Raw genomic sequence first — 16003 nt, forward strand, 5'->3', positions numbered from 1 at the left:
ATATATATATATATATATATATATATTTATATATATCTGTGTGTGTGTGTAGTATTTTAAAACCTGGTGGAGCCTTTCCCTCAAAACACAAACCAAAAAGGGACAAAGAGCAAGATGAATCGATCACATGAGAAGACAGACGCTCTATCAACCCCAGAAGGAGACAAAATTCATATGTGCAGTATTTGAACCTATAGAGATGGGCAGGAGTACATTGTTACCCGTTGTCTCCAAGAAGTGTCCTCGGCACCTGTCTGCCAAATGTAACACTTTATTCATATGACTTTGAATTAATCGTGCATTACCTTGCAGCTTTGAGATTTCAATGATGTTATTGTTTATTTTTAGAATAATATTGTAGAGTAAATGTGAGAGGCCAGATCTGGCCAGTTCGAAGATGAAACAGAATATTTTGGCCGGATAGAGCCAGTTTCAATACTAAAGAATAGTACAGCTGATTCCTTCCAACACCAGTTTCACAAACATGGCATTAATTTTAAAATTCCTTATTCTCATCATGGTTCTGTTCTTTAGGGCTGCTGTCTTTGCAAAGAATGCTTCTTCTATGTGTTTGAAGAGGAGATTCATCAAACAATTGTATCAGCCAAACTGTTTACAGAGGGAGAAACCATTGCTATAGGGGCTTCAGGTGGTAAAGGTAAAGACTTTTATTTATTTTATTGTTCTCAGTTCTTGTTCTTGCTATTGTTGTTTTTGCCTGTTGAAAACCACATTTGATCCTTTTTGTTTGCTTGCTTCATCATTCCTTTCTTTCTACCCCAACCCTCCAACTGTTTTGGTACCCATCTACCCCAGAGTGGAATCGTTCATGTGTCAGACGCAATGTCGAGCTGTAACAAGTTATTTCCCTTTACGGTCGCTATTTAAATCAACCGACGTCAACTTCTTTTCATTCTTCTGGAATTGGTAAAATAAAGTATTCCTCGTAAAGTATTGCGTCGACCTGCTAGAAATAACAGCCAGATATTCCTCAAATTCCACCATATTCAAATAAAGGACACATTAGAACTTCACGTGATATAAAAATAAATATCAAGGACTAAACACCCATTCTGTATTACACCTTTCATATATTTCTTTTTTGTATCTGGTTTGCAAGATTCTTTATGTGAATTTTTGTGTTGAAACAAATTTTGTTGTGTCTGGGGAGAGTCATACTGCCTTTATATCTAACACACTCACCGGTTTGATTTCCACTCTTTTTGTGTGTGTGTGTGTGTCTCCCAAAAGTTTTCCATTGACAAGGTTGCAAGAATAACAAAAATTTTTGGAAGACATAAAAAAAAGAGTGGAAATTAAACTGGTGAGTGTGTTAGATATTAAAGCAGTATGTCTCTCCCCAGACACAATAACCTTTCGTATAATTTTTATATAAACTCTTTTTTTCACTATCGTATGTAGAATTAACCAATAACCCCTGATGGTTTCTCATCTTCGTTACAGACTCAACAGTTCTAGCACATGTCTTGAAGGTACTCAACTCCAGATATAATTATGGTCTTAATTTAATTCTACTTTCTGTTGATGAAGGAATCACAGGTTACCGAGATGACTCGTTAGAGGTAAGTTTCTAATTTAATTTATTCATTTCTATTTTTATAGACATCCAAAAATCATACTTCACCACCTTGTCCCTTGTCTTCCTGGGTCTTCCTCTTCCTCAGGTTCCTTCCACCTTGCAGAATATCGGAAATAAATGACAAAGCTTGTATAACTCGTGACAATCACTTACAACTAACCTGCAATGCCAAGTCAAGAAGACACAAACACATATACATATCTATACACACACAGACTCGTGTACACATGCATGGTAGGCTGCTCTTTCAAGTTGTGCCTACCAAATCCATTGACAAAGCTTTAATCAGCCTGGGGTTGTAGAAGATACTTAACGAAGGTGCCATGCAGTGGGATTGAACTCATTTTAAAACTGAATTCTCTTCATTGATTCTTGATTAAATCAAAATTTTATTTTTTATTCCTTGTAGACAGTGAAGCGGAACCAACAACAGTATGATCTACCTTTGAAAATTGTTTCATATGAGGTAAGCTCTCCCCCCCCTCTCTCTGTTGTTTTTATCTTTGATGCTCAGGGAATTTTCTGTATTGAATATCAATGTACCAACCAGACTCTCTGTTGTTCTTATCCATTCCCCCTGGATAGGAAGCCAGTCCATTGCAGGGTTCACTCATTTACAGCTGAGTGAACTAGAGCAATGTGAAATGAAGAGTTTTGCTCAAGAACTCAATGAACTGCTTATCTGGGAATTGGAACTGTTCTTATGATTGCAAGTGCAACACCCTAACCACCAGGCCGCTTCCCTTCATGTATTGAATATCAAAGAATTTGTGAATATGGTGATTGTGTGTTGTTGTTGCTGGTTAGTTCCAGATAGTCTAGCTCTGACCATTTTGTCTTTTTTTTTTTTTTGTATACCCAGTACTACATTGTTCACCGTGTGCTTCTTTTCATAAGACAGTTAAATGCAAATATTATTGACACTATTTGGCTGCTATTTGTAGCAAGATGAGGAACCTTGTAAAGGCTTGTTGTTTAAACTCAGCTAATTGTGATTGAACATGTCTCTGAGAGAAGGAACTGCTGCTATAGCCATGCCATCTTGTGTCATACATTATTTAAGACTGCCTGATGGGATTTCAGGTGAGAGGACAAAGGGCCGAGGTACCTGGTGCTTGGCTGTATTCAAGAAGACCCTTACCCCACAGCAGACAAATCCTGCTGGTCGTGTAAAGCACTTGTAGTGGTGCCACATAAGAGCGCCCATGTGGCGTCATGCAAAAGCACCTGTGCCACGACACATAAAAATGCCCATGCGGTGCCACATAAAAGCACCCAGCCACTCTATGAAGTGGTTGGCATTAGGAAGGGCATACAGCTGTAGAAACCATGGCAAATCAGACTGGAGTCTGGCACAGTCCCCCACCCTATCCCAGCTTACCAGCGCTGGTCATGCCATCCAACCCACTATGTCTGAAAAATAGACAGGATAGTCATGGCTGGAATTGTTTTGATTCTAAATCTGATGGGTCAGGACTGACCAGCGGCTAAAACAACAACACCCAACTGTTATTGTCCATTCACGTCACGTCTGCGTCTCCATCAGTTTGATTTCAGTTATGTTGTTGATGTCATTGGGAAAGGTATGAACATCACAACTTAAAATTCACCGACCAACCTATCTGATCCTTTAATCGTTTTGTATTTCCTGTTTTTTTTCTCCAAAACAAACAGGAACTTTACGGGTGGACAATGGATGCCATTGTGAAGACAGCAGGAAACAAAAATAATTGTGAGTTTATCTTTTTTGGAAACATTTCTTCTGTTCAACCTTTCAGCATTTAAACTGACAGTTTCCAGCCAAAATATTCAACCTATTTTATATTCAAACTGGCCAGATCCAGCCCCTCACACCTATCCTACGATGGTAAAGATAAACAATTATCATTGAAATCTTGAAGTTACAGCATAATGCATGATTAATTCAAAATAATATGAATATATAAACATTACATTTGATGTAAAAAGCACCATTTGAGCATGGTTGATGCCAGTGCCGCCTGACTGGCCCTTATGCCGGTGGCATGTAAAAAGCACCCACTACACTCTCAGAGTGGTTGGCGTTAGGAAGGGCATCCAGCTGTAGAAACCTTGCCAGATCAGATTGGAGACGTCGGTGTTGTTGTTGTTGCTGCTGCTGCTGTTAATGGTGTTGGTTTCTTTTCACAGGTACTTTTTGTGGAGTTTTTCGTCGACAAGCTCTCGATCGTGGGGCCATGATGTTGAAGGTGGATAAAATTGTGACAGGTGAGCCCTAAATATTGCAATGCACTCAATAGGTGAGAGATGTGTCCTTTTAAATATGAGTTCAGACTCCACCAGGGTCGTTTTTGTTTTCCATTATTGTGAGGTTGATAAAAGAATTACAAGTTAATAAATGGGGTTTATCTTGAAATGACCCCAGATTCCTATGATGTTTCTGGCCATGTATTGTGGTTATGAGGTGGGTGCTGAAAAGTCCCAGGTTTTGGGCAAAAGAAAATACAGGAGGATCAATTAATTATGATTTTATTCAACATATTCCCCTCTCAGATCCACACACATATTGGAACGGCCATTCAGTTTTTCTAATCCCTGTAAAAGACCTCAAAAGGCTGGGCCTCCTACCAGGCCTTTTGCTACACCCTTAAAGCCAGGAACTTTTCAGCACCCCCTTGTATGTACATATATGCCAACTTTGTTTGACAGCTTCAGCTCCACCTTTGCTTAAATTGGAGTTCAAGCAAATGTTTTAATGGTGGACCAAACCAAGAACTTATTATAAATACCTATTACATTATGCCATTAGACATAAATTCCTTAGATATATATATATAATATTATTTTATAAAGCAACTACTAAAGATTGTCTATATAAACAGTGTCAGTACATAGTTTGTGTATTGACAGCAGAAGAGTTTTTTTTTTCTCTCTTTTAATCATTCATTGATGCTTGTTTGCTTGTGTATTACGCACGTGTGTGTATATGTATCTGTGTGAGCAGATTACAAATGAGATGAAAGTCCCCTATTCTTCATTCTCCCTCCTTATACCACTGAGTCATTCTATCTAAATATTTACCATAAATTCAGCTCTGATTTCTTTTCCAAAGGTCACAACGCTGATGACATTGCAGAGACTGTTATTATGAATGGTAAGTCTATTCATGTTGCACCTAACTACCTCTCTCTCTCTCTCTCTCTCCATCCTCCTCTCTCTTTCTTTCTCTTTATACACGTACACACACACACACACACATATATACATACACACACATACATATAAGATAGAGGCATGGATATTTAGCTTGGGATTTAGTCTTGTTAAATGCAAGTGTGTCTTCTGCTATGGCCCCAAGCTGACTCGTGCTTTGTGAGTGAATTAAGCGAGCTTGTTTTGTGTGTTTATGTTGGTGAAAACATAATTGGTGTACATGACGTATGCACTTGTGAATGTGCATGGCTGTTGACATTGCACGACTGCTTGTCACTGGCTTAGGGAAATGGTGATGGTGGTTATATTCCATGGTTGCATTTTGACAACTCATTTCTGCACAAGTGAAATGAAAGGAATGTTTTACTTGAAAAGCTGGACTGAGCAACATAAGCATAGAATCCTGCCTCAAATAAACCATTGTCTGGCCCTTGTAGCAGGGAAGGAAAATGGATAAACACACACACACACACACACACACAAATATATATGCTGTACTTGAAAAGACTCATCAAGCTAAGTAAAAGCGTGGTTGCCCTTGCATACAAGCTCATCCCCTGCAGCCCTCCCCAGCTGAGCATCCCTAATTTTGTGGGCTCATAGGTGCTGGTACCATGTTAAAAAGCACCCTTGCCAGTGTTGCGTAAAAGCACCCAGTACACTCTGTAGAGTGGTTGGCATCAGGAAACCATGCCAAAACGAACCTGGGGCTTGAACAGCCCTTCAGCTGGTCAGCTTCTGTCGAACTGTCCAACCCATGCCAGCATGGAAAACGGATATTAATTGATGATTTAATGTCCCTTTTGCCATGTATTTCCATACAAGACATGGGTTGGATTGTTCAGCAGGAGCCAGAAGCGGACTATGACCAGCTCCACTGTATGCTTTGGCAGGGTTTCTACAGCTGGATGCCCTTCCTAATGCCAACCACTTTACAAAGTGTACTGGGTGCTTTTTATGTAACCCTGACGCTAGTGAAACTACCAAAGAAAATTCAAAAGAAACTCCTGACCTCATAAATCGCTTCTTATAAAGTTCATCCTTTTTAACTGCTTATAATGTTTTGTTGGTCATGCAGATAATGTTGTATATTTCTATTGTAGTTTTACGAGGAGACATATCTCGACTTTCTCGCTGTACAGCAATCACCACGGTGAGTTTACTGCCATTACTTCACTCTTTAATAATTAATGTTATCCTGTTTAAGGTCAGGAATGGCATGACTTCTTGTTTCATTCTGTTTGGATTCTGAGTTCCTAATGCCAAAGTAGCCAGCAGGATGTCCTAATGGTCTTACAAAGGTTAAACCACTGCTATATTCTTCTCTTCTTCTCCTTTTTTTTTTTTTTTTTTTTTTTTTTTTTTTTAAGGCTTCTGAAGGAATGCTACCACGTTGTAAACCTCTGAAATACACCTATGAAAAGGAGATTGTCATGTAAGCCATTACAGAACATTTTTTAAATATTGTCATTACATAACAGAGCTATTAAGACTGGACATCTTAAGACAAAGTTATTAAATAAAACCTATTATACATCCTAAGACTAAGGCTGTTATACATCTGAAAACTGAGGTTATAATATGATTAATTCATTGACTTAATTAGTAAATAACTGATTTGATTACAAAAATAAGGAAATAACTAATAATTGTCTACCTTTGTTCCGTTCAGGTATGCTTACTTTAAGAAACTGGATTACTTCTCCACTGAGTGTATATACTCTCCCAATGCATACAGGTAAGTCATTAATGCAAACGGTTCTTTAACTCAATATTTCTCGAGACAACGAGCTGGCAGAATCGTTAGCACTCTGGGCAAAATGCTGCTAATCTTTATATTCTGAGTTCAAACTCCATCAAGGTTGACTTTGCTTTCATCCTTTCGAGATCAATAAAATAAGTACCAGTTGAGTACTGGACTATCGCTCTCCCTTGAAGTTAGTGGCCTTGTGCTAAAGTGTAAAACCAATATTCCACCTGTTGTCCACTCTGCTTGTATGGACTTTCAGTTATTTGGGTTGAGTTGCGTCTGGTGTAGTGTGTGTTTGTTCCCTCCCGAGCCATGCCTGGCTCATAAGGGCCGGTTTCCCGGTTTCATTGACATATAGGTTCCTCACCTGGACGGGATGCCAGTAGTCCGTCTCAGGTGAGCTGCAAGATACAGGAGGAAAGAGTGAGAAAGTTGTGGTGAAAGAGTCAGCAGAAGTTCACCATTACCTTCTGCCGAAGCCACATGGAGTTTAGGTGTTTTGCTCATAAACACACACACATCACCCGGTCTGAGATTTGAACCCATGATCCCTCGACTGTTTATAAATAAATATTGAATTAATTCATTTTGCTTTTATTTTATTTTTTTTTTTAAATTCAGGGGTTTTGCTCGTGCATATATCAAGGACCTTGAAATCATTCGACCCAGCTCAATTATTGGTGAGTAAGATTTTATTAATGTTGTTAATTGGTCCTAGGTCAGTCCTGATCCAGTAGACTGGCAATATGATCCAAGGTGTGCCAGCCGTGGTCATCTCGTTTTTATTTGATAAAGTATATATTATATAAGGGTGTTAAGTTAGCCCAGGGTTGACAAAACAAAGCTTTGCAAGTGGATTTGGTTGACAGAAACTAAAAGAAGCCTGTTGTGTGTGTTACTGTCTCCTTGATTTGGCTTTATATGATAATTGTAAATGAATGTCTCTGTTGTGCAAGTGGTGTCCTTCGTGAAGACATGTCTGGCCATGGGGAAATATTACCTTACTTGGAAACAGGTGAAGGTTAGTGACAGGAAGAGCATCCAGCTGTAGAAAATCCACTTCAACAAATTCCCTCTGACCCATGAGAGCATGGAAAAGTGGACATTAAAATGATAAGGATATATTTATCTTCTTACATCTCGTGTTATCTTTAATTCAGATATCATCCATTCTGGAGAAAGTCTTGCTATAAAGAAACAGATAAAACTTCCAGTCCAAAGTGAGTAAACCTATCCTTTCCTCACATCATTTTGCTGTAATTTAATTTTTATTCGTCACCACCCCATCCTATAAAACTCCTTTTGCAACAACAACCTGTGAACCTCTGTTTTTGCAGGAACATGCAGCCGATGTCATTTCATGTCCAGCCAACCCGTATGCAAAGCCTGTGTCCTCCTTGAAGGTCTGAACAAAGGAGTCCCAAGGTAAAGTGACATTTGTTATAAACAAGTGTTATTCATTTCCCCAATATTCTAGGAAAACATGTCCAGCCAGGAGGGGGTGGAATATTAGCTTTCTTGAAAACAGGGGTTGGTGACAGGAAGGACATCCAGCCACCGGACTCGTCTGGTCCTTGCTAGCATGATTGACTTGACAATGCCAGCCTTCCTTAATACACACCGGAGACCATCCATTCAGCTGGAGCAAAACTACTGGCCTCCTTTCTAATTACGTATCTACGATCTAGTTTATATTACTGGTTCGTAAAAAGCACCATCCGAATATGGTCAATGAACATCACAACTGTAACTTTCCCAGAAAGAAAGATGGCTCGATTCTCTGTTGATAAATTAGGCTGAAATGGAAGCAGAAGTTAACAGTAGGTTGACTGGGTTTACTTTTCTTTTGTTTCTCCTGTTCTTTCAATACATGATGTGTTTTTTTTGTTTTGTTTTTGTCAGGCTTGGAATTGGTAAAACACACAAAGAACGACGAAAGGTGAGTGTTAACTTCATTCGTTCACTTTGTTTCAGATCTCTTACATTTGCATGTAACTTATTATTATTATTATTATTATTATTATTATTATTATTATTAAGGTGGCAGGGAGCTGGCAGACTCGTTAGCACACCGGGCAAAATGTTTAGCAAAATTTCTGATCTGAGTTCAAATTCTGCCAAAGTCGTTTCAGCATAAAAAAAAATTATAAAGATCCATAAATGACTTTTCTTTAACTTTTAAGATATTTTGTTTTACAAAATTTTCAATAACATCATTAACATTGTTAAAAGCACCTGCACTGGTGCCACATTAAAAGCACTCAATACACTATGTAAAGTGGTTGGTGCTAGGAAGGGAATCCAACCATAAAAACCATTCCAAAACAGACAACCGGAGCATAGTGTTGCTCTCCGGCTTGCCAACACTTATATCAAGCTGTTCGACCCATGCCAGCATAGAAAAATGATTCTGATCATCATCATTCTTTTGTGTGTCACACAAAAAAGGTTGTCTTCTGTAGGTTTGCTGCTAAAAGATTAAAGCAAATCCAAGAGTCTTCTTTTTCTTGACATATTTTTAACAAGTTGTTTCCTGGAGTTTCTTTTTTAAATGAATCTTTGTTTTCGTGTTTAAATTGCAGATGGAGGAAAAATTGTCAGCTTTAAAAGTAGAAACAGCAGCAGACAATGGCTGCTGTCAGACTTCGGGTTCTTGCTGTGAAAGATCCACGTCTAATATGGTCAATGGCCAATGTAATGGAACAGAGCAAGAGAAGAATGAAGACGGTGACACATGTATTAATTCTACCACTGACGCTGACAGACACAGCCTTGCACACTCTCATACGCCCCTGTCCAACACCATCAAGCAGCAGGTGTCACTTTGACACAACGATGGATTTAGTATTTATTTCAAGTAAAAGTTTTATTTTCATTCTTTTCTAAAAGACTTCATGTTTTTTTTTTGTGTATATGTAGGTGCAGGAGTGGCTGTGTGGTAAGTAGCTTGCTTACCAACCACATGGTTCCGGGTTCATTCCCACTGCGTGGCATCTTGGGCAAGTGTCTTCTCCTATAGCCTCGGGCCGACCAAAACTGAAAGAAGTCCGTCATATACATGTATATATATGTGTGTGTGCATGCATTTTTTAATTTAAAAAAAAAAAATGCTCCTGAATTATTCCTCAACAAAATAGATATATATATTTATATATATATATACAGTAATCCCTCAACTATTACAGGTGTTATGTTCCAAAACCCCTGCAATGGTTGAAAATCCACGAAGTAAAAACTACTGTATTGTATATTTTTTTAAAATTATAAATGCAAAACAACACCATGGAGGAAGCAACATAAGCTTAAGTAGTAAACCACGATAGGTGAACCGTGACATGGCGAGAGATTTTATACATAACAAAACTGTTATATATAAAAATAAACAAAAGTATGCATACTCTTTCACTTTATTTATTTACAATGAAAAGATGGAAAAAAAAAAAAAAAAACTGAGGTAAATATTTGTGTTTAATGGAGACTGCTTGCAAGGTGTATCATTTATATTGATGCAGTGATGGGAAAGGGAGAGGCCAGGGGTATGTTTTGTCCAAAACAAATTTGACCACAGGTCAATAGGTTGGATTCTGATTTTAGACAAAATTAGGCCAGAGTTGGATTTTTCTTTTTTGTTTCTTTGAAAAAAATGAGAAGATATGATGTTAATGGTTGGCTTTGTAAGATAACACCAGGAATAACTGAAACCTAAGTCACAGACTCAGCTCATACCACCACCAATACAACACAACCTTTGAAAAGCTCACCATGGTTGTTGCCATCAACTAAGGCAAACACTTTGTCAGCCAAAAGATATATATATATACATACATATATAATGGAATAATTTGGTGAGCTGAGTCTATAACCAGATTGTGTCATCCCAGGTGTAATAATTTCACTGCTTTTACGTCCTTGTATAAAAATAGACAGGAACTTCTCAATGTGCCCCACCAACTAGCAGAAAAGACCATTGCAAATATTGAGAATATTCTGGGTGAATTAAGGGACAGGGGGCTCCCTAATTAGAATTGTATATATCTACATTATTCAATGTGTCCCTTTTTTAAAAAGTTACTAGGGTGTGATTTGAGGGAGATTTAGCTGCTATGTCTCACAAGTTAATTATTGGAATGGCATTACAAACAGATTATAGGTTTTTGTATTTCTATCATTTCACTATCCTGGATGTATTTAGAATTAGGACAGGAAGCAGAGGTGACACTAACAAAAAAAAGAGGCATTTAGTCTGGTGTTCTAATAACTGCTGACAACTCTCTTTGTTCTTGGCCAATTAATTAACCCTTTAGCATTTAAACCAGCCAAAATATTCTTCCAGTTTTATGTTCAAACTGGCCAGATCCAGCCTCTCACACCTACCATATAATGTCATTCTAAAGAGAAACAATCACATCACTGAAATTTCAAAGCTAGAAGAGAATGTGCTGTCAATTCAAAACAATGCGAAGGAATAAGTATTACATTTCGCAGAATAATCCGAGGGCTAAAGGGGTTAATAAATCTCTTTATTTGTCACAATCCAGTGGAGTCAACCCTGTTGAAGTTGACTGTTTCCTGTTTGATTTGAACTCGGAAATGTGTGACATGAAATTTAATACTGCAATTAAGCTAATCCTCTGCTCTATTATCTATGCTATGTCCATCTCATTAACTAATTAGTCAACTATAATCCAGCCTAGTATTTAATGGCTAATTACTCTTATAGACCTCAGAAGGATGAATGGTAGTCTTCTTCGGTGGGATTTAAATTCAGAATGTAAAGAGATATAACACCACAAGGCATTTATTATAATAAATACAATTTTTGATTATTTTTTTTTCTTTTGTTTTGTTTGGGGGTGACAAATGTTTTAGATAGCAATTATTATTATTATTATTAAACAGTTGTGTATTAATCATTATAAGCATAGAAAAACATGAATGAGATTAAGGTGACGAAGGTGATGTTTGTAAGGGAAGAGAATAACAGAACTGTTAATAGCTCTTGTAGCAGACAGAGCCAGTTTGCAAGGTGGGGATGGAGTGGAGGGGAGGTTAACAAACAAAGCAATTAAGAAGATGAGAAATTACGTATATAATTAATTAGAAAGGCTGTTTTTTCTTCTTTTTTTTTTGTGGCAGACATTATTGTAAAGAAATATAAATAAAGATTTTGTCACCAGATAGATATTTTTTTTTTTAAACGCTTCCATATTGAAAGACTGTCGAGGGAGGAAAGAATGGGCATCCGGATGCCTCTGTCTCTTCTTTAACCCCACAAGTCTTCTGTGCGGCCAAATTTGAACACCATACTACTGCAAAGACAAAAAAAGAAATACAATAAAATTAAGATTGTAATTTCCTTAAACCCCACAGACCCCCCCCCATTTTTACTGCATTTACCTCAATCCTACGCTTATTGATTCAACTATGATCAGCATCAGTGCTTAGCACCTTTGCAGAGATAAGTTTGGCCATTCAAAATACCTTCACGTACATTCAAATCGAGATAACGTTTCAAGTGTGATGGGGTGGATTCTTCTGTTTTGTAGTTTATGAAACTTATGTCTAGTTTATATGTCTATATATACATAAATATATATATTAAGATGAAAATATATATACAAAGAGAGAGAGAGGAAGAATTTACCTGAAGAAAATAAAGGCATTCTGTAAGAATATGGCAGTTCCTGGCCAGTCATCATCTTGGTCTGCAAAGGAGTAAAAAAAAATATTAAAAATTAGTCAAAACAATTCCTGACTTAGTTTCTAATGAATGAACAAAGAATTGAAATAGAGAAGCGTCTACGAGGAGACTGACCGGCACGCCATCGTTCACGACAATGAGTGCTCTAATCGATCTGATCAGCGGGACATATATCTGCTGGGGTCAACCAGTTGTAAGCCGGGGGGGTCATTTGTCTGATGAGGCTGATTCCTAAGTCCTTAAGGAAAATATCTTCACAAGACGGTCAAAAATCCAGTGCATGGGGTTCAACGTAGAGTTTGTCGTTTTATTTTTGATAAGGTGAATGTCTTGGTTTTTTTTTTTTTTTCCTACTTAGTCATGTGATACAAAATGTCGTCTGTTCCTTCCAGTTTCAAACTTAACTGTTAAGTAGGAGGGGAAACTTATTTTCTTTCTATCTCCAGTCTATGAAACTGGAGAAAGTAGAATTATGTACCTTCAATATCTCTATTCTATGATTTCATACATTCCACCAACAGGAGAACAAAGACAATAACTGCAGCAGTAGTGATGTTCATAGCAGTAGCAGCAGTAGTAGTAATAATGGTGGTGGTAGTAGAATACGAATAGTGATCCATTTAATATAGTCATAATTTGATAATACTTGTTAGTCGAGCATTTCACATAGTCTAAATACATAGACCCATAGGGGTCTACATTAGGGGTAGAGCACATATCAAATGTGGAGAGAGAGAAAGAGTTTGTGTCTCCTTACTTGTAGCAACGTAAAAGCCAAACAGAATCCAAGCAGCTGCAATCAGTGAACCAAATGCAAACAAGAAACCAAACAAAATCCAGATGCGAGCACCTTTGGAACAAAAAGAGAAATAAGACATACATTAGGTCTCTGTCTGGAAAAGAAAAAAAAGCAATACGGCAGAAATTGGGGAATGTTAGTTATCTAATCTCAAGCTCTAACATACTCAGTTGAACCCTTTAGCATTTAAACTGACCATATCCGGCTCAAATATTCTGTTTTATGTTCATATGAATCATATCCAACCTCTCACACCTACTCTACAATGTCATTCTCAAAATATACAAACACACCACTGACATCTTGAATGTGTGAGATGATGCTTGATTAATCCCAAAACAATGTGAAAAGATTAAGGATTACATTTGACAGAATAATCTGAATGCTAAAGGATTAATTGAACTGCTGTTTTCTAGAACTCACCACCATTCTCTTGTTCCCCTTCTGGTTTGGAGTGGTTGGCATTAGGAAGGGCATCCAGCCATAGAAAACCATGTCAAATCAGACTGGAGTTTGGTGCATCTCCCCAGTTTACCACCAACCCTGGTCGAACCGTCCAACCTATGCCAACATGAACAACGGACATTAAATGATGATGATGAGTCCTTTAAGCTTTCTGTCAATCAGTGTCTTTTGAATTTATAGGGCTCCTTTCTTTCCCTTCTTTGTATTCCTTTATACTACAGTGGCCTCAAGCCTTGTTTGGAAGAAAATCATTAAAAACAGAAATGTTAGATCAAACACTGAAATAAGAAAGTCTAACCATCTTACCTGTTTGGCCCAAGCAACCACTGGTGTAAGTGTCACCTCGCAGCTGACCATTCGATACAGAATTGATCCTGATTTAGTGGACAAGAAAATAATTAAAAAAAAAAACATCATTAAATAATAATGAATATTAATAATTTCATACAGGTAATTCTATAAGCCAACCAAGGACATATGACATTGCTAATTAAACACAATGCATCTGTAGATAAGAGACTGAATTACTGACCACATGTGTTGTAAGTTCAAATCTTAACCAAGCCTCGTAAGATTTAAGACCACAGAAATATGAATTCTATACCAGCTTACAGCATTGCAACTATGCCTGGCAGTTACAATGTTATATCTCCCACACTTAATGAAATAAAATAATGTTACTAATTAAGCTAATGTTGTCTTTTTCTCATCACATAATTACTTGTAATTAGATTTGATACTCACTGCATTAGATATGCTAATACTAACTTAACAACATTTGCCTGGAATCGAACTCAGAATCTTGGGGTTAGTAGCCTGCGCTCTTAACCATTACACCATATGCCCGTGGGTATATGGTGTAGTGGTTTCTATTGCTTATTTTGATCTGGTATCTCTCCTCACAGACATAGTGATTAGTAGAGATGATAGTGAGAGCAGACTCAACTGCAGCTGAATTGAGGGCAGACTCAATTGTCATAAAGTTGATAGTGAGAGCAGACTCAACTATTGTAAAATCCATTGCTGACGACAAGGGCAGATGCAACTGTTGGTAGAGCTGATAGTAAAGACATTCTCAACTGTTAACAGAGTTGATTGAGAATAGACTTAACTGCAGGGACTGACTCAACTGGCATAGGGATCATAGCAGACTCAACTGTCAGCAGAGTTGGGTGTAAGGATAAAGAAAAGGATTGCAATTCCCTGCCCCCCCCCCTTTTCTTTTTCTTTTTTATGCTCAACCATTTTCTCCATGCTTGCATTAGTAAGATCTTCTAAGACATTTGCACTTGTTTTTATAACTGGATATCCTTTCTGCCATTAAACACTCAAACATGGAGTGAGGACTCGAGCCCATATTCTTTAGTCCAACCAAACTGGAGCAAGCAGAATATAACATGCTTTACTCACGAGCACAAAGCAATGACAATTCAAAGGATTTAGTAAAATAACTAAAAAAATGTTTGTTATTAAGCTGGTAATTTGAACATAATGAAATATAAATTGTCTAAAGATTCTTAAATAAACTTAATTTTAAAAAGGAATTTTTTAAAATATGTGAACAGAGATTAGAAGTGAAGTTACTTACATGAAAAAGGCTAACGTACTTATAACCCCACACACGTAGTAAGCGTGGTTCAACTGGGTGTTGTCAGGGTAGATGACAGCAGCATCTATACAGATCCACCAACCTACGAAAAACTGAAACAACAAACCGGGTTTACAATACAATTAATAACATAAATAGCTTTTTGACATCATAAGGATTTATAAACTTTGAAGGAAGGTGAAATAATTTTTTAGTAGAACGGTGGATCTTGAAGCAAATGATAAATAACAAGCTTGTCTTATTTACAGGAGATGAGGGTTCAAGTCCCACATACAGCCTTCAACTTTATCTAAAGAGTTTTTTTAACCCAATATTTTCATGCTATTTCATGAATTCTTGGTGGGTAGACTCAATCCATTCCTTGGTTTTAACACCACCACCACCACCTGGCCCTTGAGTCTCTCTCATGAGACCCACACTGTTGAAAGGATTCAGATCCAGTTTCTAATCTGAAAATAAATTCCTCGTTTTCTCCCACAAATCTCAGAGGATCTAAACAAATAAAGGGCCATGGGCGCTTCCCTTCCTTCCCAGACTAAATGGTCAAAAAATAGCTCTGAGTTTAAACCTTACTTCAGGAAACATTATCCATGATTGATTGGCATCCTGTCCACTAGTAGATTTGTTTCTCATTTGTTTTTTTAAAGATAAAGTACCAATTGCGTAGTTGTTGAAACCCTGACCAAGCAGGCTTATAATCAAAAACAATCCAGCTTTGACCACCCTGTTTTGGGGGGTTTTTTATACACAGAATAATTTGGCTACTATTTCTAGCATGGCAACTGACCTCCAACAGGTTCTCTCATTCCCTTGTTTCCCAGCCGAAATTCATAAAGAAATAAAAACAAATACACCTATTGTATATTTTGGAAGTGTCGACTTCGATC

At 37.5% G+C, this 16003-nt stretch overlaps 2 protein-coding genes across 2 annotated transcripts in view; one reads left to right on the plus strand and one right to left on the minus strand.

The window, feature by feature from the left end:
- Positions 1-11854, plus strand: part of LOC106871199 (cytoplasmic tRNA 2-thiolation protein 1) — a 12519-nt gene extending 665 nt beyond the window's left edge. The window contains exons 2-15 of the mRNA XM_052975924.1: positions 535-658; positions 1465-1583; positions 2010-2066; positions 3275-3332; positions 3770-3847; positions 4692-4733; positions 5896-5945; positions 6163-6227; positions 6465-6530; positions 7164-7222; positions 7703-7762; positions 7880-7967; positions 8445-8481; positions 9125-11854. Of these exons, the coding sequence (XP_052831884.1) occupies positions 535-658; positions 1465-1583; positions 2010-2066; positions 3275-3332; positions 3770-3847; positions 4692-4733; positions 5896-5945; positions 6163-6227; positions 6465-6530; positions 7164-7222; positions 7703-7762; positions 7880-7967; positions 8445-8481; positions 9125-9370 (1149 nt within the window). The 3' untranslated portion in view covers positions 9371-11854. The remainder of the gene's footprint in view (positions 1-534; positions 659-1464; positions 1584-2009; positions 2067-3274; positions 3333-3769; positions 3848-4691; positions 4734-5895; positions 5946-6162; positions 6228-6464; positions 6531-7163; positions 7223-7702; positions 7763-7879; positions 7968-8444; positions 8482-9124) is intronic.
- The window catches only part of LOC106871207 (transmembrane protein 50A), a 7803-nt gene continuing 1739 nt past the window's right edge, over positions 9940-16003 (minus strand). Inside the window, exons 2-6 of the mRNA XM_014917555.2 lie at positions 15096-15208; positions 13814-13881; positions 13001-13093; positions 12187-12247; positions 9940-11851 (exon numbers count right to left, since the gene is read on the minus strand). Coding sequence (XP_014773041.1) covers positions 11806-11851; positions 12187-12247; positions 13001-13093; positions 13814-13881; positions 15096-15208 — 381 coding nt within the window. The 3' untranslated portion in view covers positions 9940-11805. The remainder of the gene's footprint in view (positions 11852-12186; positions 12248-13000; positions 13094-13813; positions 13882-15095; positions 15209-16003) is intronic.

The sequence above is a fragment of the Octopus bimaculoides genome, chromosome 23, assembly GCF_001194135.2.
Source record: "Octopus bimaculoides isolate UCB-OBI-ISO-001 chromosome 23, ASM119413v2, whole genome shotgun sequence".
Classification (NCBI taxonomy): domain Eukaryota; kingdom Metazoa; phylum Mollusca; class Cephalopoda; order Octopoda; family Octopodidae; genus Octopus; species Octopus bimaculoides.